The following is a 23,859-nucleotide window of genomic DNA, read 5'->3' as shown; positions in this document are numbered from 1 at the left end:
AGACCTGTTTCGTCCTTGTTCTTCCTACTGTGCCATTTGTCTTGGGGAAGAAGTTTATCACAAGCATCCCTCTTCCATTCTCCTATTACACCCGATGATACCTCCATTACTACACTTGTAACATATTACAACTGTTTTTGTGTTTGTTTCTCTCATAAAACTTCAAGCTCTGGCCAGGCGCAGTGGCTCATGCCTGTAATCCCAGCACTTTGGGAGCTGAGGCAGGAGGATCATCTGAGGCCAGTTCAAGACCAGCCTGACCAATATGGTGAAACCCTGTCTCTACTAAAAATACAAAAATTAGCCGGGCATGGTGGCAGGTGCTTGTAATCCCAGCTGCTCGGGAGGCTGAGACAGAAGAATTGCTTGAACCTGGGAGGCAGAGGCTGCAGTGAGCCGAGATCGTGCCACTGCACTCCAGAGCAAGACTCTGTCTCAAACAAACAAACAAAACTTCAAGCTCTTAAGGACAGTGTCTTTTACATTTTATTTATTTATTTTGCAGTTATCCTTTGTTTGCGTTATAATAATCTATAACAATGCCAAGCTCAGAACACACACCTAAAAAACTTTGAGTGAATGAATACATGAGCTGCAAGCCTCTAAACAGAACTGTTGAAGGGCAGTTGTAAATGCAGAACTGTAGCTCTTGGAGAAAGTATTTTTATTCTTTTAAACTAAAGGGCCAGGTGCAGCGGTTCACACTTGTAATCCCAGCACTAAGGTGAGGCTGAGGCAGGCAGATCACCTGAGGTTGGGAATTTGAGACCAGCCTGGCCAACATGGTGAAACCCCATCTCTACTAAAAATACAAAAATTAGCCGGGTGTGGTGGCACGCGCCTGTAAACTCAGCTACTCAAGAGGCTGAGGCAGGAGAATCGCTTGAGCCCGGGAGGCAGAGGTTGCAGTGAGCCGAGATCGCGCCACTGCACTCTAGCCTGGGTGACAGAGTGAGACCCTGTCTCTAAATAAATAAATAAAAGGATGTTATCTCATTTTGATATTATGGGCATCACTGACTAAACACAGGATAATAAGGTAACTGTTAGGAGTGAAATTTGGTGATAGTCAATTCAGTGTAACAGATATTTATTGAGTACCTACTGTGTGTAGAAGAGAAAAATCATGCCATAGTCTTAGCCCTTGGACAGCTCACAATCTGATGTGAGACATAGACATAATACCTAAATATTACACACGACCAAATGCATTTGGTACAAATAGTGGAACAGTGGGTCTTGGAAGTGCACAGAGACAAGCAGCTACTTCTGATGTGGTATTAGGGACAGCTTGCTGGAAAAGGAGGTTTTTGTTTTGTTTATGTGTGTGTGGTTTTTTTGTTTGTTTGTTTTTGTTTTTTTTGAGAGAGAGTCTTGCTCTGTCACCCAGGAATCCACCCACCTCGGCCTCCCAAAGTGCTGGGATTACAGGCATAAGCCACCATGCCCGGCCAAAAAGGAGGTATTTGAATAAGACCTCGAAAGAGGAGAAAGCTTTGCAATATGGAGAGTGGTGAGGAGGAGCGCTTCATGAAGAAAAGCGTGAACGATGGTGAGAAGCCAGAAGGCATGGTGGGGATGCGGGCTGACAGGACTTCGGGTTTCATTCTGCAAACAGTAAGGAATCGTTGTGGGTATACGAGAAGAGGGATGACATCGTCTATTTCAGTCCTAGGAAAACAGCTTCAGTATGCAGGATGACTTGGAGAGTCTAGCATCATGACTCTAGACATGGAAACAAGGATCTCCGGATAGATGGGCCTGAAAGAGGGTGGTGGCAGTGAGGGTAGAAAGGAGGAATCAGTATTCATCCATCATTTAACCAGTTATTCTGTGCACTTGATGAGATGTATGGGGTGAGAGAGAGGGAAGAGGAGATGATGGCTTTATTTAACCTCTCTGACTTTTTGTCAGGGAACAAAGCAACAGGGGCAAGCTTTTGAAGCACAACATAGTTTTTTTGTTTGTTCGTTTTGAGACGGAGTTTCGCTCTGTCGCCCAGGCTGGAGTGCAGTGGCGTAATCTCAGCTCACTGCAACATCTGCTTCCTAGGTTCCAATGATTCTCCTGCCTCAGCTTCCCAAATAGCTGGGATTACAGGTGCGTGCCACCACACCCAGCTAATTTTTTTTGTATTTTTAGTAGAGACAGGGGTTTCACCACATTGGCCAGACTGGTTTCAAACTCCTGACCTCAAGTGATCCGCCTGCCTCAGCCTCCCAGAGTCCTAGGACTACAGGTATGAGCCACCGCACCCGGTCAGGAAGCACAATATAGTTTACCAAAGTTTATGTTTATTATTCTGCTTTAATTATAAGGGATAAGTATTAGCATACCCATTTTGGGGATGAGGAAACTGAGGCCCAGAGAGACTAAGTGTCTCGTCCAAAGTGATTCTGTTAAGAGCAGAGTCGGGGTTCCAATCTAGGTCTTTGGATTCTGAGTCCAAATACTGGGGCCTGTCCTTCCTGTGTTCTACGATCTGGGACATGTTGGTTGCCTCTGAGAGGCTAGTGGGTCATCCTTGTGGAAGTGTTCAGCCACCAGCTGACAGTGGGAATCTGGAGAGAGGTTAGAACTGGACAGGCAGACAGGACTCATCCACAGAGAGGCTGTGAAAGCCAAGTTAAAAAATAGTCTTGTTCATTGAGGGAATGGAGAGGGAAAGGAGAAAAATGATTAGGGAAAGAATATTAGGTGTAGACAAGGAAGCAAGAGAAAATGATCAGAGCAGTAGAAAACTACGAGGGCTCAGGGTCTCAGAAACCAAGAAGGCCCAGGTGGTTTTTCTTTTTTTCCTCTCCTCCCCCCATAATGGCTTCAAACTGTGCTTGGCAGGGTTCTGTAAAGGGACCTCAGTGGTGAAGGAGAAGGCTGGGAGCAGTCAACACTCTAGATCCCCACCCTTCCTGTCACCAAGCCATCCCCATCCCCCTGCCCCAAATCTCTTGAGCCTCCCAGGATAACTTTGCTTTTATTGTTTTTATACAGTGGACTTCTGGGTTATATTTTTTTTAAAGAGTTTTTATAATAAAAAGGTTGAAAACCATCGAGCTCAAAGAACCACCTTCCAAATCAGACAAAGCCAACAAGACCCCAGCTCCATTAGTTGCCTACCCCAGTCCCTGCAACCACCACTGGCTTTCCTGGATTGGGCCTCAGGTTGCACACAAGCCCTTGCTGGAGCCCTCATCCTGTCACTCCTAATTCTCCTCTACTCCCCAGACCAGTAAAAAAGAGTTTAGCTGGGAGTGAGGGGGCATTGAGAAAGAGTGTGCTCTCTCTAAAAGCACTAAGGTGGAAGGTCAGGAACCCTTCTTGGGCCTCTCCAATAAAGGGCTGGGCAGAAAATTCCAGTTGAAAATCCAGGAAGAGGCCAGGCACAGTGGCTCACACCTGTAATCCCAGCACTTTGGGAGGCCAAGGCAGGTGGATCACCTGAGGTCAGGAGTTCAAGACCAGCATGGCCAACGTGGTGAAACCCCGTCTCTACTAAAAATACAAAAATCAGCTGGGCATGGTGGCACGTGTCTGTCATCCCAGCTAATTAGGAGGCTGAGGCAGGAGAATCGCTTGAACCCAGGAGGTGGAGGTTGCAGTGAGCTGAGATCATGCCACTGCACTCCAGCCAGGGCGACAGGGGGAAACTCTGTCTCAAAAAAAGAAAATCCAGGAAGAGAAACACCTCCCAGGGAAGCCCCCATACCTGATGACTTACTTCTGTCTCTCCTGGAGCCTTCTCTTTCAGGTGCCTGGGCAGGGGAGAGTTCTGGGAAGGAGCCAGAACATTTTCTGAGTTCTGGAGCTGCCCTGAAATTCTCCTGGCAGGATGCAACAGCACCTGAGTACATCTGTAGTACCGCAGCCTCGGGTACTGTAGCCAGGTGGTTCCCAAAGTAGGAGAGCTGGACTGTGCTAGGGAGACTTAAAAATCAGCAGTACTGGGGGGATTCTAACATGGGGGAGCTGGGACTCCTAGGTCATTTTCCTCAGAGCAAACTAGCCAAGCTCTGTCTCCTCCCATGCCAACTTATCCTCTGTCACCATATCTCCCGAGCTGCTGTCACTCTGGGGCTACTCTCTCTGCTGCCCACTGTAGGCTGGGTGTCTTCTTGCTTGGTCTTTCAAGGTCAGTGAATCCCATCAGCCTCTTTTTTTTTTTTTTTCTTGAGACAGGGTCTCTGTTGCCCAGGCTGGAGGGCAGTGGCACGATCTCGACTCCCTGCAACCTCCACCTCCTGGGTTCAAGCAGTTCTCCAGCATTGGCCTGCCAAGTAGCTAGAACTACAGGCGCACGCCACCACGCCCGGCTAATATATATATATATATATATATATATATTTTTTTTTTTTTTTTTTTTGGTAGAGACGGGGTTTCACTATGTGGCCAGAATGGTCTCGAACTCCGGACCTCAAGTGATCCGCCCATCTCAGCCTCCCCAAGTGCTGGGACTACAGGCGTAAGCCGTTGTGCCCAGCCCCACCACTTATTCTTTTCCAAGGCCTGTGAAGGTTTTAACAGGTAGGACGAGGAGTGAGTTCCAGCATCTCCCAATGACTTGAACAAACAAGCCCATGTGCTGAGCATGACACAGGTGCCATGGGGGGAGATGCCAGAGGTCAGCTTCATTTTCAACTGAGGACAGAGCAAGAGAAGATTCAAGCCACTGTAACCTGTGGGTGGGACAAGGTTAAATAACAGGAAGGACTTACTGTCTGACAATGAAAAGCAGGTGGTGAATAGCTGCCATGATACCTTGTGGAGCATGGGTTTTCCATGTGGGTTCCACAGAGGCTAAAGGTGCTGAAGAGATGCCTCAAGAGCCAGCACAGGCAGGGGATGGAAACAGAGGAAATCAAACCTCCCCTTCAAACAGAGCATCTCTGCTTTTTTCTCTCTTGTATACTAGGATCCTGCATACAACTGGAAAAGGGGGAAAGGATTCTGCTGCTTCATTTATTTTATTTAATTTTTTTTTTTTTGAGACGGAGTCTCGCTCTGTCGCCCAGGCTGGCGTGCAGTGGCACAATCTCGGCTCACTGCAAGCTCTGCCTCCCGGGTTCATGCCATTCTCCTGCCTCAACCTCCCCAGTAGCTGGGACTACAGGTGCCCGCCACCACACTCGGATAATTATTTGTATTTTTTTTTTTTTTTTTTTTTGAGACGGAGTCTCGCTCTGTCGCCCAGGCTGGAGTGCAGTGGCCGGATCTCAGCTCACTGCAAGCTCCGCCTCCCGGGTTTACGCCATTCTCCTGCCTCAGCCTCCCGAGTAGCTGGGACTACAGGCGCCGCCACCACGCCCGGCTAGTTTTTTGTATTTTTTAGTAGAGACGGGGTTTCACCGTGTTAGCCAGGATGGTCTCGATCTCCTGACCTCGTGATCCGCCCGTCTCGGCCTCCCAAAGTGCTGGGATTACAGGCTTGAGCCACCGCGCCCGGCCAATTATTTGTATTTTTTAGTAGAGACGGGGTTTCACCGCGTTAGCCAGGATGGTCTCGATCTCCTGACCTTGTGATCCGCCTGCCTCGGCCTCCCAAAGTGCTGGGATTACAGGTGTGAGCCACCACACCTGACTGATTCTGCTGCTTTAGAAAAAAAAAAGTTTGAAAACTACTGTCATAAATTTTTGGACCATCGACATCCATTATTTTATTGGAGTAGGAGGCACTGATAAATATTAATTGAGCTGGCTGGGTGCAGTGGCTCACACCTGTAATCCCAGCACTTTGGGAAATCGAGGCAGGTAGATCATGAGGTCAGGAGATCGAGACCATCCTGGCTAACATGGTGAAACCCCGTCTCTACTAAAAAAAAAAATACAAAAAATTAGTCTGGCGTGGTGGCAGGCGCCTTTAGTCCCAGCTACTTGGGAGGCTGAGGCAGGAGAATGGTGTGAACCTGGGGGGCGGAGCTTGCAGTGAGCCGAGGTCGTGCCACTGCACTCCAGCCTGGGCGACAAAGCGAGACTCTGTCTCAAAAAAAAAAAAAAAAAAAAAAAAAGTTGAGCTGGGTTAGAGGCTGCGGAGAAATGGAGCATCCCATCCAAAGGGGGAAAGGTGCACTAGATAAGGTTTGGGGTGACCTAGCCACATTGGGACTCCTTGAAAAACCAGCCAGAGGTGGGGTAAGTGGCACCAAGGAGCCTGCTTGCTCCCAGGTACCAATGGCCAGCTACTGCCAGGAGAGGCAAGTGGAAGGCAGAGGAACTAGCTGGGAAAAGGAGTCCATTTGCACAGGGTTGGCTGATTTGTTCAAGGTGGGAGGAACCTGGACAGGACCCAGTTGCTGGACTTTGAGGCAGTAGCTGTGTGCTCTGTTGGCCATAAGCCCCTCCCAGCTGCTGCCTTTAGTCTTCTCTTGTCCTTCCTTGCCCCCTTTTCTCAGCCTTGGGTAAGCTCAGGTCTGGAAATCACTTACGAAAAGCAGATGAAGCTGACTCACAAAGTTCTGGGACCAAGGAGCCCTGGAGTCACTATAACTGCTCTAAGAACCACAGGACCCTGGGTGGATATTCCCCAACATGGTGAAACCCCGTCTGTAGTAAAAATGCAAAAATTAGCTGGGCGTAGTGGTGAACACCTGTAATCCCAGCTACTCAGGAGGCTGAGGCGGGAGAATCGCTTGAACCCAGGAGACGGAAGTTGCAGTGAGCCAAGATTGTGCCACTATACTCCAGCCTGGGTGACAGAGCAAGGTCCCATTAAAAAAAAAAAAAAAAAAAAAAAAAAAAAAAGCAATAGTCTGTAGGGTCATGGGAATTAACTGCAGGGAATGAGGCAGTTGCTGTCAATTAAAAAAAAAATCACTATGGAGCATCTACTCAGGGCTAGGTAACAATTAGGTAATAAGCAATACAAACGCTCCCTACCCTTGTGGAGTTCATGGTCTGTGGGACAGGCAGACATTAAATAAATGATTAAAAATGTGAGTGGTAGACAAAGAAGCACAGGTGCTACTGAGGATCTGTAAGAGGAAGGATCTAATCTCATCTGGGTGTCAGGACAAGACCTTTGAAAGAAAGGATGTTTAAAGTATGATGTGAACATTAGAACACGGAAAGAACGTTGCAGACAAATATATGCAAAGATGCACAAGTGAGAGACCATCGTGCTTTAGGGAAACTTCACAAGAAGCCCGATGAGGAAAGGGAACTGGCAAGAGATGTTCACGGGGTTGACCTATGGTTGGTGCCTTCAAGGTCAAGGACCCCAGGATCTAATTCAGATAGTTTGTGTCAGTTATCTGATGCTGGATAACAGACTACTCCAAAATTTAGTAGCTCAAACGAGTCATTTTATTTTTCAGGATTCTGTGTGTTGGCTTGTGATTTTTCTACAAATCCTACCTGGGCTCACCCATGTGGCTGCATTCAGCTGGGGACTGGACTAATCCAGGCCTGCTGGGCCTCTGGCTCTGTGAAGTCTTTCATTCTGAAGGAGGCAAGACTGAGTTACTTCACACAGAATCTGAGGACAGTGTTCCAAGAGGGCAATCCCCAATGCACAAGTGCTTATCAAGCCTCTCCTTGCATCATTTGCTGATATCCCGTTGACCACAGCCAGTCACATGGCTAAGCCCAGAGTCACTGTCAGAGGGGATCCCTCAAGGGCATGTGTGGGGGGCAGGGTGGTTCATTAGTATAACAATCTACCACATACATCTTCTCCAAGTGGGAGAGACGGGAAGGTCAAGGAGATGAAACACCACATTTAAGCCTTGGTCAGAACCAATGGATTCTTATCCTAGCCTTGTGGCTTGTGTAAGATGGGTGAAGTTGCTTACTCACTCTAGGTCTCACTTTCCGCCTCTGTAAAATGGAAGGCCTCTAAATCTCAACGTCAGCTGAAAGCCTTGTTATACAAGAATACAGGCGTCTTTCCTCTTTAACTGTGAGGCCCACACAGAAGAAAATAGACTTCCTATTGAATAGGAAGAATTGGAGCTAGAGCCCCCACTCCAGAGGCTTTTGCAAAAGTGCTATGACCTTGGGGTAGTACCAAGAAAGGGTGTGGATTCTTAATAACGAGAGATGGTTCAGAACTGGAAAGAGTCCCCGTCTCTCCAGGCCACTAAACAGATGCCCCTTGAAGGCATTTTTCTTTTTTTTTTGAGATGGAGTCTTGCTCTGTTGCCCAGGCTGGAGTGCAATGACACTATCTTGGCTCACTGCAACATCTGCCTCCCAGGGTCAAGCAATTCTTCTGCTTCAGCCTCCCGAGTAGCTGGGATTACAGGCGCGTGCCACTACGCCCGGCTAATTTTTGTATTTTAAGTAGAGACGAGGTTTCACCATGTTGGACTAGGTTGGTCTCGAACACCTGACCTCAGGTGATCCACTCACCTCGACCTCCCAAAGTGCTGGGATTACAGGCATGAGCCACCGTGCCCAGCCCCCGGCATTTTTCATCCAGAAGAATCTGAGCTATCACTGCTAGTGAGAGCTGAGGCCAAGACAGGTGGGATTTGGGGAACAAAGAGCTTACCCTAAACTTGCCAGCTCCATACCTGCCTCATCACCCAAGATCTATTTCTGAGAACTGCAGGGGAACACGCAGAGTGGAACCTGGGCAGGTGTGCCTTTCCCTGTGGGGCTTGTTAGCACTTCCCCTGAAGCTGCCTTTCCTCTGAGGCCCCCAGGGGCACGTTTGTTTGTTAAATGATTGACATTGACCTAGTTCTGACCCCAGGCTGCAGCTCCCTGGGCATCTAACTCCTGGGTCTGCCTCACCCCAGGGGACAAATATGATGGCTCCAGGATCACAGGCTGCGTAAATACAGGCAGGTGTCATGCCTGGGGCCAGGTGAGAGGAAGGCAGGTCTAAGCTAGAGCCACACCTATAACCTAAAACACCCATGGTTTGGGAGCCACTGTGAGATCCCTCCTGATCTCCCAACTCCCCCAAAAATGTTGATTAGCTCTTTCATCTTTTCTTTCCTTCAACCATTCATTCATTCAATAAATATTATTGCCAGGCACTGTGATACCTTAGTAGAAGAGTATGGACACCTTAGTAATTTTTTAAAAAATTCTATATGAGGGGAGAGATTCAGTGTGTAATTACAGAGTGACAAGTTCTATGGAAGCTTTTATTTTACTTTATTTTATTTTATTTTATTTTAAGATAGGGTCTCACTCTGTCACCCGGGCTGGAGTGCAATGGCTGATCTCGGCTCACTACAACCTCCACCTTCTGGGTTCAACTGATTCTCATGCTTCAGCCTCCCGAGTAGCTGGGATTTCAGGTGCACGCCACCATGCCCGGCTCATTTGTGTTTTTAGTAAAGACACGGTTTCACCATGTTGGCCAGGCTGGTCTTGAATTCTTGACCTCAAATGATCTGCCCGCGTTGGCCTCCCAAATTGTTGGGATTACAGGCGTGAGCCACCGTGCCTGGCCTGGAAGCATTTAAGTAAGAAAATATAACCTGGTCTCTCTCCCTAAGGAAATCCCTTGAGCTCAGATGGCAAGATGTCTAGGGGATAAGTAGATAAACCTGCAAGTGGAGAGGAGGATGGCCCAGGCAGAGTGAAGCTGATACAACAACCTTTGCGAGAGGGACCATGGCTGGTGTGGGGAACTGAGATGAGGTCAGTGTGGCTGGCAGCAGAGCTTTACAGGTTTTTTTGTTTTTTTGTTTTGTTTTGTTTTGCTTTTGAGACAGAATCTTGCAATCTTGCTCTGTTGCCCAGACGAGTGCAGTGGCGCCACCTCACCTCACTGCAATCTCCACCTTCCAGGTTCAAACGATTCTCCTGCCTCAGCCTTCCAAGTCACTGGGATTACAGGTGCCTGCTACCATGCCTGGCTAGTTTTTGTATTTTTAGTAGAGATGGGGTTTTACCATGTTGCTCAGGCTGGTCTCGAACTCCTGACCTCAGGTGATCCAACTGCCTCGGCCTCCTAAAGTGCTGGGATTACAGGTGAGAGCCACCACACCTGCCCAGCTTTACGTTTTTAATAGCAAAGGAAAACTGTCTACATAGGAGGGTTAACAGTCAAATTTGACTTTGAATAGATCACTCTGGCTGCAGTGCAGAAAACAGATTGGAGAAGTCAAGAGTGGATGTGCCAAAAGCAGCTGGGAAATTTTTTTTTTTTTTTTTTTTTTTTTTTTTTTTTTTTTTTTTTTTTTTTTTTTGAGACGGAGTCTTGCTCTGTAGCCCGGGCTGGAGTGCAGTGGCCGGATCTCAGCTCACTGCAAGCTCCGCCTCCTGGGTTCACGCCATTCTCCTGCCTCAGCCTCCGGAGTAGCTGGGACTACAGGCGCCCGCCACCTCGCCCGGCTAGTTTTTTTTGTATTTTTAGTAGAGACGGGGTTTCACCGTGTTAGCCAGGATGGTCTCGATCTCCTGACCTCGTGATCCGCCCGTCTCGGCCTCCCTAAGTGCTGGGATTACAGGCTTGAGCCACCGCGCCCGGCCGCAGCTGGGAAATTATTGTGATATTCCAGGGTGAGCTGATGACAGCTTGGGCCTAGGGGCAGCAACGGAAATAAGGAATTAATACATTCAAGAGACTTGTTAGGAGGCTTAATTGGACAGGACTTGTTGATGCACTGGATAGAGAGATGAAGAAGAGGAAGGTGTTAGGATACCTCTGATACTGCTTACTTACAGAACAGATGGGTGATGATGCCATCCACTAGTATAAGGAACACTGGAAGGCAGCCACCAGATGGGCAGGACCACGTCGGGTCAGCTTAGGACATCCTGAGTTTGACCTTTTTTTTTTTCTTTTTTTTTGAGATGGTCTTGTTCTGTCACCCAGGCTGGAGTGCAGTGGCACAATCGTGGTTCACTGCAACCTCCAACTCCTGGGCTCAAGCGATCCTTCCACCTCAGCCTCCCGAGAAGCAGGGACCACCAGCGCCCGCCACCATGCCTGGCTAATTAAAAAAAAAATTTTTTAGATGTGGGTGCGTGTGTGTATGTGTTGGCGGGTCTCACTATGTTGCCCAGGCTGGTCTTGAACTCCTGGACTCAAGTGATCCCCTTGCCTTGGCCTCCCAAAGTGCTGGGATTACAGGTGTCAGCCCCTGCACCCAGCCCTTGAGGTATCTTTGAGACACCTGGATGCGTGCATCGGGAGCTCAAAGGAGAGGAAAAAGCTGGAGTTAGGAGCTTAGATGTCACCAGGATCTAGGGAGAGATGGCTTAGTGGGAAAGGGTCGTTACAGAGGAAGAGGGCCAAAGCTCAAGCCTTGTGAAAGGAGCCTGCCAAGCAGACAGAGAACACAGGACCTGAGAAGATGAAGGCTGACTTGAAAAATACCTTCGGTGTTTGGTGACATGAAATCACCGGTGACTGTAGTAAGGGCTGTTTTATAGTGGAGGAATGGAGGCGAAACCCAGTTTTAGAATGGGTTGAGGAATGCGTGGGAGGTGAAGAAATGGAGACAGCCTGGCTAAATGCTTTGGTTGTGAAGGGAGAGGAGAGAGGGGAGCTGGAGGCGGATGTGAGATTAAGGAAGTTTTTTGTTTTTGTTTTTTTAACAAAGAGATGAGCATCTGTAAATGTCAACAGGAAGAATTCAAATTTGGTGGAGATGGGGGCAGGGTGGGGTGGCTGTATCTATGTGAGGGAAAAGGGCTAAGGAAGAGGTGGGTGCCTGGGAAGGGAGGAGGGAATTGGCTCCCCAGCACAGGTGGCAGCTCATGTGAAGCCTGGGAGGAGCAGCCGCAGGCAGGTTGGTGTAGTTGGCTGTGAGAGATGAGGGCAGTCCCATCCCCTGGTCCTGTTCAGTGACTCCAGAGGGGAGCCCAGCTGCTGGGGTTCGGTGACTGCAGCCCCTCCGCTACTGCGTCTGCTCGGGTGGCCCTGAACTGCCCTGTTTCATAATGAGTGAGCAGTGCCTCAGCCTTGCCTCGGGCTCCTGTCCTGTAAGAGCCCCCTGTATCCCCGCTTTGGAATGGAGCAGGAATGGGGAAAGGCTGCCTGGACTGGCCAGGGCTTGGATTAGAAGTGTTGAAGGACAGGACCAGAATTACTTTTCTCGGGCAGGAGCACACTGAAGAGGGCAGACAGCTCGACATTTGCTTGGGAGAGAAGCCCAACTGTTTATTCTGGGTTTTTTTTTTTTTTTTTTTTTTTTTTGGTGGAAGCTGGAGAAGGGAGGCAGAGAGCAGTAGGAACCTGAAATTGTGGTATTGGGGTGGGTGAGACGGATGGGAGTGGGGAGGCACGTGCCTTCCTGGGCTCAGCCTGGGCCCCTTGGAGGTTGAAGTGGGAAAGGCTGGGGCTAGAAGGACAGCAAGAGTGCCCAGGGCCTCCGGGCTCATGTGGGAGTACTCTGCAGAGAGCTCCCTCCAGCCTCGCAGGAGAGGAACGGGGAGGCAGGGAGGGGCAGGGACAGCAGGAGCCCCCAGGTCAAAGCTCCACTCCAGTGTAAAGCAGTAGCCATATTTGCCTAGAACTGGCCAGATGTTCCCTCCCTTGCACAGGCCACAAAGACTTGTTGTGGAGGAGATCCTCTTTCTTTGGGGTCCAGTGATAGCAGGGAGCCCTGTAAGATGAGGCCAGACCCCATGCTGGGAGCTGAGTCCTGGGAATGGGGAAGAGGGTTCCTGGGGAGACAGTGGGTGAAGAAGCCTTTTTAATCATTAACCTGGTTGATTACATCTGACCTGCTGAGCCTCCCGGCTCTATTGATTTTCTCTGAAAGCGCAGCATCTGGAGCTGGTGGCTGCCCAGAGACCCGGGAGAGAGACCACGGGTAGAGAGAGGTAGGGGAAGAAGGGCAGGGAGGGGAGTGGAAACCAGGCCAGGACTGGGGGGCTGGGAAGGAGGGAGGAGACAAGGTCTGAGGGCCGGGACATTGTCAGGGGAGTCTTTGGGGATGTGAGGAGGCCAGGAAGTCTAAGCAGGCACTGGGTGGGGCGGGGGGTGGGGGGCACAGCCAGCACAGCCACAGACGCACCACGGAGAGCAGGAAGGAGCCAGAGAGGATCTGGCAGAGGATGAAACTGAAGTCCAGAGAAGCACAGTGATCTGCTCAAGGTGACAAGGTCAGAGCCTGCACCAAAACTGAGGTCAGTTGATTTCACTGGATTGAGGAGAGAAGATACAGAAATGAAGGCCCCTGGGGCAAGGGAGAAGCTGAGGTGATGGAAAGTCGGCAAGAGACTAGATGCAATTTACAAATTACCGTTTTTCTGAAGGTGGGGACTTTCCTTTTTTTGCCTGTGAGGATATAGTAGACATTTAAAAAATGGCTCTGGTCTGACTGAAGGTGGGGTCAGGCCTTCAAAGGAGTTAGAAAGGGCCAAGTAGAAGTGATGCTAGAGGCCGGGCACAGTAGCTCACGCCTCAGCACTTTGGGAGGCCGGGGCAGGTGGATCACCTGAGGTCAGGAGTTCGAGACCAGCCTGGCCAACGTGGTGAAACTTCATCTCTACTAAAAATACAAAAATTAGCCCAGTGTGATAGTGCACGTTGTAATCCCTGCTACTCAGGAGACTAAGACAGGAGAATCACTTGAACCCAGGAGGCAGAGGTTGCAGTGAGCCAAGATTGTGCCATTGCACTCCAGCCTGGGTAACAAGAGCAAAACTTTGTCTTAAAAAAAAAGAAGTGATGCTAGAAAGAGCTGGACAGAAGGGAACACCAAGAAGACACCTGTCCATCTTCACTTAGCCAAATCTAGGGCCCTGACAAGATGGGTTTTCACCAGGACATTTTATGGGGCTCCTGGCTCCCCACTGTTTCTGACAGTAGGATTCCTAGGTCTGTGTCACCTCTGAGACAGAAGGGGAGCAACATACTGGTGGCAGGGACAGAACCACACGCATGGACACTGATGTGCCATCCTGGTCCCCACAGGTCCCCTCACCAGTACAGCTCCTAGAATAGGTCTTCTCTGAGCTGGAGGGGATAAGCCAGAGTGCTTCCTGGGAGAACAGAAAAGGAGCAGGGGGCTCTGAAGACAGAGTCAGGTACACAGTGAGCAGGGGCGATGTGACGGTAGAGACATGGGAACGGAGACAGCACACATACCACATAGCTCTGAGATGATGTGCAAAATGTTATGACTCCATAGACTGAAACAGACACAGCTTTTCTTTCTTTTTTTTTTTTTTTTTTTGAGACAGGGTCTTGCTCTCCCAGGCCGGAGTGCAGTGGTGTGATTTCCGCTCACTGCAACCTCCGCCTCCTGGGTTCAAGTGATTCTCCTGCCTCAGCCTCCCAAGTAGCTGGGATCACCATACCCGGTAGGCGCGCATCACCATACCCGGCTAATTTTTGTAGTTTTAGTAGAGATGAGATTTCACCATGTTCACCAGACTGGTCTTGAACTCCTGACCTCAAGTGATCCACCCGCCTTAGCCTCCCAAAGTGTTGGGATTACAGGTGTGAGCCACTGTGCTGGCCTCAGACATAGCATTCTAAGGCCATGTTGAGAGTGCCAAAGGAAACCAAGATATTTTACCCCAGAATATACTACTTTGACATATTTTGAGTCGGCTGTCAGAGGGCCAGCACACAGAAGTGGCCCTGCAAAGCTGGCTTTTAAGGGAGATTTGCATCTGCAGAGAATCTGCATTGATGCCATCTGGCTTTCTCTGAGGCCCTCCCTGGTCCAAATCTAGGGAAGATTAACTGAGAGTCTGACGTGTTTAAAGGTCTGTAAGAAATATACATCACCTGTTCTCTCTGAAGGGTGTTACCTGTGAGGTTTCATTCACACAAAAAGACCACCTTTACTGGCCTGGCCTCCTCTCCCTCCCATAGCTATTTCTGCCAAAGTCCAAGTCCCCCCCTTTTTTGGTTTTTTTTTTTTTGAGACAGGGTCTCACTCTGTCGCCCAGGCTGGAGTGCAGTGGCATGGTCTCAGCTCACTGCAACCTCCACCTCCCAGGGTTAAGTGAGTCTCATGCCTCAGCCTCCTGAGTAGCTGGGACTACAGGCATGTACCACCATGCCCAGCTAATTTTTGTATTTTTAGTAGATACAGAATTTCCCCATGTTGGCCAGGCTGGTCTCAAACTCCTGACCTCATGTGATCTGCCTGCCTCAGCCTCCCAAAGTGCTGGGATTACAGGGGTGAGCCACTGCACCTGGCCCAAGCTCCCACCCATTCTTTCTGTAACCTCAAGATGGTATAAAATCAACCATCTGGCTATTTCTTTGACTTCTTATATTTTTTGACTCCCATGCATGTTAGTTCTTCTACTAATCTGCCTTTTTTCAGTTGGTTTTTCAGCAGACCAGAGGGCACAGGGAAGTGTTCCTTTGGCCCCTGCAGCACCACAGGACCCCAAGTCCTGTCTGTGGTTGTTGTGGTAACGGGTGCCAGCCTGGACCAGTCCTGCATTGTGGAGCTTCACTCTGGACATTCTAAGGGGCAGACTGTGCTGGGGGGTGAGGGATAATAAAGGTGGTGTGTCTGAAGCCTCCTGTCTATACCGTCTTTTCTCTCCCCTTTCTCTGACAGCTCAACATCCTGGTGGATACAGGCAGCAGTAACTTTGCAGTGGGTGCTGCCCCCCACCCCTTCCTGCATCGCTACTACCAGAGGCAGCTGTGAGTCCTGGGGAGAGTCCTGGGGAAAGCCCAGGGGAGGTACCTTTTCCAAGGATCCAGGGCCAAGAAGGGTCAGGGGAGGGGTACAGAGAGAAAGAGTCGATCCTTAGATTTTCTTCTTGCCAGGGAAGGGGAAGAGCGAAGAAAAGCCAGTGACCAGGAGAGACAGGGTGAAGTGGGTGGTTAGAGGAGCTATACCATGGGAAAGCGTGAATTGAGAGGTAGCCAGGAAGTGCTTCAGTACTGAGACAGGGCAGCCTCCTGCGGGAGGGAAAGGAAGAAGGGCCAATAGCTCACAGAACAATCTTAGGGTGCTCATTTTCTCTGCCTGAATGGGGAGACGAAAACCCCACATCCCCTCAGTGTCTCTCAGTTCTCTGACACCACCAGCTAAGTCTAAGCTGAACAGGCCTCAGTGATAGCTCCCGTTGCTGTGTTCTTACCCAGGGACCACTCTAGGTGACTTTGCATAGTCCAAGGACATGAAGGAAAGGGTCTTCCATAAACCCCTCTGCCTAGACCAGTATCAGGGAACTGAAAGCTGAAATATCTCCTCCATGCACTATCCAGGGTGCCACCAGTTGGATTCTGCTTACTGGTGAAAGGGGGGTTGAAGAGGACTGGTGAAAGGGGGTTGAAGAGGACTGGTGAAAGGGGGGTTGAAGTGGGCTTTAAGATAAGAGGCAGTGAGGGATAATCTGGAAGCCCCCTTAGCATAAAAGCAGGAAGAGGAAGGGATGAGAGGACACCAATGTCTGAGACGTGTGTGTGTGCAAACATGAGTAGAAGCTTAAATCCTATCCTTGGACTTGTAGGCAGCTGCAAAACCCACCTTCCCTGTTTCCTCCTTTAATGTCCCGATCTAAAAGAAGCAGTCAGGGAGGAGGGTGCAGGTAGGATCGATGAAAGAGCATTCATTTCAGCTCCTCATCCCAGTGCCCCACCACACACAGAAGCCCTGGTTAGTGGTATGATTAAACACAGGTGTGGCTGCCACATGTTGAGCACGTTTCACAGAAGTGGTATGTAATACCAACCTGCTCTTCTGAGATGCTTGTGCAAACCCCTTTCTAGAACTTGCTGTAGAGGTGCCACATTCACCCTGCCTGGCACTTTCTCTACCACTCGAATGGTACCAGTAGGTTCCAAGGCAGTAAGAGAGTCAATGGTTCCTTTTCTCTGGGAGCTTGATGGAGCCAGAGGGCGGAAGAGATGCCCGCTAGCTGTCCCCGCAGCAGCAGCAGCAGCAGGCACAATGCACAAAGCCCAGGCTTGTTCTTCACAGGGCCTGAGCTCAAGATCTAGGAATATGAGCAATAGAGACAGGAGACTAAGCCTCAGCAATGGTTCCCTTCATCTATTTGCAAGCCCACTTTACACTCTGTTCTGGGTGATGAGTCTAGGGATGTTTTGCTGAGCAGCCTGAAAGCACTCTAGGATTCCCCTGACATGAGATACAGTGGCGTTTGGGAGTAGGTTTAACTGAGATCCTTATACCAGTTTACCAGTTGTGGTTATGCATCCACAAATCTCTACCTTGTTTCCACAGGTCGAGCACATACCGGGACCTCCGGAAGGGTGTGTATGTGCCCTACACCCAGGGCAAGTGGGAAGGGGAGTTGGGCACCGACCTGGTAAGCATCCCCCATGGCCCCAACGTCACTGTGCGTGCCAACATTGCTGCCATCACTGAATCAGACAAGTTCTTCATCAACGGCTCCAACTGGGAAGGCATCCTGGGGCTGGCCTATGCTGAGATTGCCAGGGTGAGAGGAACAGGGCTTGGCCCTATACACTGTATGCACACTGCACACACAGCACACTACACAGAGAAGGAATTAGAAGAGAGAAGGGGAATTAGCGGAAGGAGGGAAACAATCAGTTTAAAGGATTATTTAACGGGTATAGGGTGGCAATCTAAATTTTAGCCCTATAGAGGGCAGAACTATAGTGACAGAAGCTGTGATAGGTACAGGAATAGGCTGTGGTTTCTATGTACTCTAAGATCTCTTTTTTTTTTGAGACGGAGTTTCACTCTTGTTGCCCAAGCTGGAGTGCAATGGCGCAATCTTGGCTCACTGCAACCTCCGCAGACCTCCTGGGTTCAAGCGATTTTCCTGCCTCAGCCTCCCGAGTAGCTGGGATTATAGGCACCCACCATCACGCCCAGCTATTTTTTTTTTAGTAGAAATGAGGTTTCATCGTGTTAGCCAGGCTGGTCTCAAACTTCTGACCGCAGGTGATGCGCTCACCTCGGCCTTCCTAAGTGCTGGGATTACAGGCATAAGCCACTGCGCCCGGCCACTCTAAGATCTTTAATAAAGGCCCCCATAAATCTGAAGCAGGTTAGGCATAGGGGGATCAAAGATATATAAACCTGGCCGGGCGCAGTGGCTCACGCCTGTAATCCCAGCACTTTGGGAGGCCGAGCCAAGATCACCTGAGGTCAGAAGTTCAAGACCAGCCTGACCAACGTGGTGAAACCCCATCTCTACTAAAAACACAAAAATTAGCTGGGCATGTTGGCGCATGCCTGTAATCCCAGCTGCTCAGGAGGCTGAGCCATGAGAATCACTTGAACCCAGGAGGTGAAGGTTGCAGTGAGCCAAGATTAAGCCATTGCACTCCAGCCTGGGCAACAAGAGCCAAACTCTGTCTCAAAAAAAAAAAAAAAAAAAAAAAAAAAAATCTATGATTCTGTGAACCCATCAATACTGTCCTGTTTGCATTACCAGGGCTCCTGCTAACCCTTCCTCTGCCAAATCTCAGTGCCTTAAGATGGTCTTTCCCAAGGACCATCCCCCAAGCCTTCAAATTTGCCTTCCAGTTTAGACAGGAAGTTGGCCTCTGTCTTTAGGTCCGTATGAGGACTCACTCCTTGTCTCTTTCTGTCAAAGCCTGACGACTCCCTGGAGCCTTTCTTCGACTCTCTGGTAAAGCAGACCCACGTTCCCAACCTCTTCTCCCTGCAGCTTTGTGGTGCTGGTTTCCCCTTCAACCAGTCTGAAGTGCTGGCCTCTGTCGGAGGGAGCATGGTGAGTAGGTCCTCAGAGAGGGGAGGTCCTGGCATTGAGGGAGAGATGGGTGCCATCCTCCCCGCTCCCTGAAAGCTACACCATAGTTTTGGCTCTGATACTTAGAATCAGGAGGAACCTCTTTATATTCCCTACCCTCACTTTATTTTTCATTCTTTTCTTCTTTGAGTTATTCTAGAAAGGAATCAAGGCACCTATGGTAAACTTAGAAAGGAAGGCAATTAGGAACATTTCAAAGGAAATGAAAATAAGACCTGTTGAATTTAAATTATTCAGTTTGATGGTCAGAAGGCAGAGATATAAAGAAGTTTGTCTATTTATTAATTAGAACAACAGTGAATGGTTCTCCAATAAGCAGAGAAAATAAAACTTATAATATAAACAAATAACCATTCATTCAACATTTATTGTGGCAGTTTAGATTTAAATAACTTTATATCAAGGGCTGTATGATTCTGAAACAAATAATTAAAAATCCCGGGAAGTCTTTTCTCCTGAACACATTTAAGAAACTAGGTATCACTTTGGGCATGATTTGTTTAGAAGCAGGAAGATGAAAAAAGGGTAGCCTGTAGAAGACCTTGCCACCCCAAGAAATCACTGATCTTATTGCTTGGTCCTTGGGGGACTCACTCTCCTTCTGTGCCAGGACACAGGTACCTGCCTTTTTTTCCCCCTAGATCATTGGAGGTATCGACCACTCGCTGTACACAGGCAGTCTCTGGTATACACCCATCCGGCGGGAGTGGTATTATGAGGTGATCATTGTGCGGGTGGAGATCAATGGACAGGATCTGAAAATGGACTGCAAGGAGGTAATAAAACCAAGGGAGACCCAGGGAACGTAAAGGGGTAGGCAGTACAATGTGAAGGAAGCCTCTGGTTATGATGTTGAGAGGATGAGGCAGAAGTAATAGGACCTGCAGAAAGGGTTGGAAGTTGAGCCTAGAACAGTCAGGGGCTTAATGGTCACACAGCAGGATCTGAGGTTTGGGGCCTAGGGACTGGTAGTGAAAAAAAAATATATGGAACTAGCTCTGATGTTTGGACTCTAGTCACTGCCTTGCTTCATAGCCTTGGGCAAGTCTTTTGTGAGACAGGGTGAGAGAATGAAGAGTCTGTCTTTGGAGTCGGGAAAACCCAGACCTGAATGTAGCTCTGATTTCTACTAGCTATGTACCCTTAGGCCAGTTACTATTCTGTGTTTCAGTTTCCTTACCTGCAAAACAGGTAAAAACAACTTGCTCAGAATATCAGAGATAATGTATAAAGTGTTTATCTCTGTGGTTGGCAGTACTCAATAAAAGGTAAATCATTTATGTCTTCCTTCCCTAGATTCTTATGTACGTTAAATTCGAATAGATATAAATGTACTAAGAAAAGTTAAAAGCGGCCGGGCGTGGTGGCTCATACCTGTAATCCCAGCACTTTGGGAGACCAAGGCGGAGCAGATCATTTGAGGTCAGGAATTCAAGACCAGCCTGGCCAACATGGTGAAACCCATCTCTACTAAAAATAACCAGGTGTGGTGGCAGGCACCTGTAGTCCCAGCTACTTGGGAGGCTGAGGCAAAAGAATGGTTTGAACCCAGGAGGCACAGGTTACAGTGATCCAAGATCACACCACTGCACTCCAGCCTGGGTGACAGAGCCAGACTTCGTCTCAAAAAAAAAAAAAAAAAAAAAAAAAAAAAAAGTTAAAAGCACTATACAGGGTATTTTTATTTTCAAGTTTGGAGACGACCTGCCAACCCAAGATAACAAGAATAAACATTTACCAAGTGCCTTCTATCTTCTGGGCACAATTCTAAGTGCTTTAAATTGTTGATTTATTTAATCCTTACAATAACCCTTTTAGGTAGGTACTATTTTTATCCTCACTTTAGAGATGAAGAAACTGAAGCACAGAGGTTAACTTGTCCAAGCAGGTACACTTAGGAGGTGCCAAAGCCAAGATGCCAACCCAGCCGCGGCCCCAGCAATAACCCCCTACTGCCCAGAGCCCAGCATCAAAAACCTTTTGACTCTTCTACCTCTCTCTTTCCCCTCTTAGTACAACTATGACAAGAGCATTGTGGACAGTGGCACCACCAACCTTCGTTTGCCCAAGAAAGTGTTTGAAGCTGCAGTCAAATCCATCAAGGCAGCCTCCTCCGTGAGTGGACTAAGGATGGGGGTAAAAGAGATGGTACAGTGTCAGAGGGAGGTGGTGAGAGTCACATTCTTCAGCAACAGCCAAGATGTCTGCACTTAGACCCTTCTACTCAGAGCTCTTAAAACACTCTTCCCCTAGCCAGGCACGGTGATTCACGCCCGTAATCCCAGCACTTTGGGAGGCCAAGGTGGGCAGATCACTAGGTCAGGAGTTCAAGACCAGCCTGACCAACATGGTGAAACCCCATCTCTACTAAAAGTACAAAAATTAGCTGGGTGTGGTGGTGCGAGCCTGTAATCCTAGCTACTCGGGGGGCTGAGACAGGAAAATCGCTTGAACCCAGGAGGTGGAGGTTGTGGTGAGCCATGATCGCACCACTGCACTCCAGCCTGGGCAACAAGAGTGAGACTCTGTTTAAAAAAAAAACAAAAACTCTTCCCCCACTTTATGGCTATCACTTTGCTCATCACACGATCCCCCTGGTACAAAAGTTTGACATCACACTCCCACTCTCTTCCTGTAATTCTTTGGTTGGTTTACCCCTCCCCACTTTGGATATTTCACTGGAAAAGCAAATGAAGGGCCCAGTTAATGTATCTGAACATGGGAGGGGTGAGATGATAGAGTCTTTTCCTCATTGTTACCCCTTCTTGCCAACGCAGACAGAGAAGTTCCCTGATGGTTTCTGGCTAGGAGAGCAGCTGGTGTGCTGGCAAGCAGGCACCACCCCTTGGAACATTTTCCCAGTCATCTCACTCTACCTAATGGGTGAGGTCACCAACCAGTCCTTCCGCATCACCATCCTTCCGCAGGTATGTCCCAGCCTGAGTCAGGGGGATCTCTCTTAAAAGTACACACTGGGAGACAGTGAGCAGGTATGGCTTGCCAGAACTTGGAAGACAAAACAGATGAGTAGTGTCCAGTGGTAAAGGGGTCTTAGAAAACCCATTAGAGCTCAGGGATGGTAAAGGGAAGGGCACAGATGCCTACAAGGCAGAGATGGGGTGAAGGAGAGTGAGGAAGACACTCACCCTGTGATTGCTTACCCCTAGCAATACCTGCGGCCAGTGGAAGATGTGGCCACGTCCCAAGACGACTGTTACAAGTTTGCCATCTCACAGTCATCCACGGGCACTGTTATGGGAGCTGTTATCATGGAGGGCTTCTACGTTGTCTTTGATCGGGCCCGAAAACGAATTGGCTTTGCTGTCAGCGCTTGCCATGGTGAGAGTGCCAGGGCTGAGGGTCTGGGGTCAGTCTCTCCATATTTTCCTTGTCAAACAACAGTTAGTATACCTGGGCCTGTCAGTTTACAGGAGGGTAGTAACAGTTGCCTCAAACCCAAGTCAACAATTGTGCAAAAGGTAGTGTCAATGCTCATCCTTTTTTTGTACTGCCTGCCATAATGACCACTGCCTGGATTGGTAACCTCTGTTGGAAACCCAGAGCAGCAAGAGCTACCTGTGTACCTTGGGAAGCTCTTGATGCAAGGGTAGCAGGCTGAGCCTATAGTGACCCTGTCAGCTGCCACATGGTGAGGTTGAATGCTACTTCAGAAAGGTGGCAGGGTTTTGCAGTTGAATTTCAGCAGCAGAAAGTAAGTTTACTAGGTGTAGCTTTTGGTCAATTCAGAACTACTGAGTTGTAGTTATCACTCCTACCGGCTGGGTATACAAGGAAGGGCTGCTACTCCCAGTGACTTGGGAGGGGAGCCAGGCCTCTACCTGGTGCTGGCTTCCCAGCCTGCTCCTAAATATCTCCTGGGAAGGAGATTGGATAGCTTCTGCATGGGCTAATTTCAAGGCCTCACTATCAGGAAGTTCTTTTTGTTATGTAACCCAAACTGCTCTATGACAATGACAGCTGTCCATTCACATTCACCCTCTCCCCAGTGCACGATGAGTTCAGGACGGCAGCGGTGGAAGGCCCTTTTGTCACCCCGGACATGGAAGACTGTGGCTACAACATTCCACAGACAGATGAGTCAACCCTCATGACCATAGCCTATGTCATGGCTGCCATCTGCGCCCTCTTCATGCTGCCACTCTGCCTCATGGTGTGTCAGTGGCGCTGCCTCCGCTGCCTGCGCCAGCAGCATGATGACTTTGCTGATGACATCTCCCTGCTGAAGTGAGGAGGCCCATGGGCAGAAGATAGAGATTCCCCTGGACCGCACCTTCGTGGTTCACTTTGGTCACAAGTAGGAGACACAGATGGCACCTGTGGCCAGAGCACCTCAGGACCCTCCCCACCCACCAAATGCCTCTGCCTTGATGGAGAAGAAGGAAAAGGCTGGCAAGGTGGGTTCCAGGGACTGTGCCTGTAGGAAATAGAAAAGAGAAGAAAGAAGCACTCTGGTGGCGGGAATACTCTTGGTCACCTCAAATTTAAGTTGGGAAATTCTGCTGCTTGAAACTTCAGCCCTGAACCTTTGTCCACCATTCCTTCTCCAACCCAAAGTATTCTTCTTTTCTTAGTTTCAGAAGTACTGGCATCACACCCAGGTTACCCTGGTGTGTGTCCCTGTGGTACCCTGGCAGAGAAGAGACCAAGCTTGTTTCCCCGCTGGCCAAAGTCAGTAGGAGAGGATGCACAGTTTGCTATTTGCTTTAGAGACAGGGACTGTATAAACAAGCCTAACATTGGTGCAAAGATTGCCTCTTGAATTAAAAAAAAAAAACTAGATTGAATATTTATACAAATGGGGGCGGCTGGAAAGAGGAGAAGGAGAGGGAGTACAAAGACAGGGAATAGTGGGATCGAAGCTAGGAAAAGCAGAAACACAACCACTCACCAATCCTAGTTTTAGACCTCATCTCCAAGATAGCATCCCATCTCATAGGATGGGTGTTGTTTCAATGTTTTCTTTTCTGTGGTTGCAGCCTGACCAAAAGTGAGATGGGAAGAGCTTATCTAGCCAAAGAGCTCTTTTTTTAGCTCTCTTAAATGAAGTGCCCACTAAAAAGTTCCACTTAACACATGAATTTCTACCATATTAATTTCACTTGTCTCTACCTGAACCCTTATTCTACATATGATAGGTAGCACCGAAATATCCTAACCCCCTAAGCTCCAGGTGCCCTGTGAGAGAGCAACTGGACTATATAGCAGGGCTGGGCTCTGTCTTCCTGGTCACAGGTTCACTCT

The 23,859-nt window shown here is 48.9% G+C and overlaps 1 protein-coding gene across 1 annotated transcript in view; it reads left to right on the top strand.

Annotated features, from left to right (window-relative positions):
• Positions 1 to 23,439, top strand: part of BACE1 (beta-secretase 1) — a 28,292-nt gene extending 4,853 nt beyond the window's left edge. Inside the window, exons 2-9 of the mRNA XM_008020996.3 lie at positions 15,435 to 15,523; positions 17,073 to 17,289; positions 18,421 to 18,558; positions 19,239 to 19,373; positions 20,611 to 20,712; positions 21,375 to 21,524; positions 21,765 to 21,936; positions 22,605 to 23,439. Of these exons, the coding sequence (XP_008019187.1) occupies positions 15,435 to 15,523; positions 17,073 to 17,289; positions 18,421 to 18,558; positions 19,239 to 19,373; positions 20,611 to 20,712; positions 21,375 to 21,524; positions 21,765 to 21,936; positions 22,605 to 22,846 (1,245 nt within the window). The 3' untranslated portion in view covers positions 22,847 to 23,439. The remainder of the gene's footprint in view (positions 1 to 15,434; positions 15,524 to 17,072; positions 17,290 to 18,420; positions 18,559 to 19,238; positions 19,374 to 20,610; positions 20,713 to 21,374; positions 21,525 to 21,764; positions 21,937 to 22,604) is intronic.
• Positions 23,440 to 23,859: the final 420 nt, after the last annotated feature.

Source organism: Chlorocebus sabaeus, chromosome 1 (genome assembly GCF_047675955.1).
Source record: "Chlorocebus sabaeus isolate Y175 chromosome 1, mChlSab1.0.hap1, whole genome shotgun sequence".
NCBI lineage: Eukaryota > Metazoa > Chordata > Mammalia > Primates > Cercopithecidae > Chlorocebus > Chlorocebus sabaeus.
Note: the sequence above shows the minus strand (reverse complement) of the source record. Positions and strands in the feature narration are given on the sequence as shown.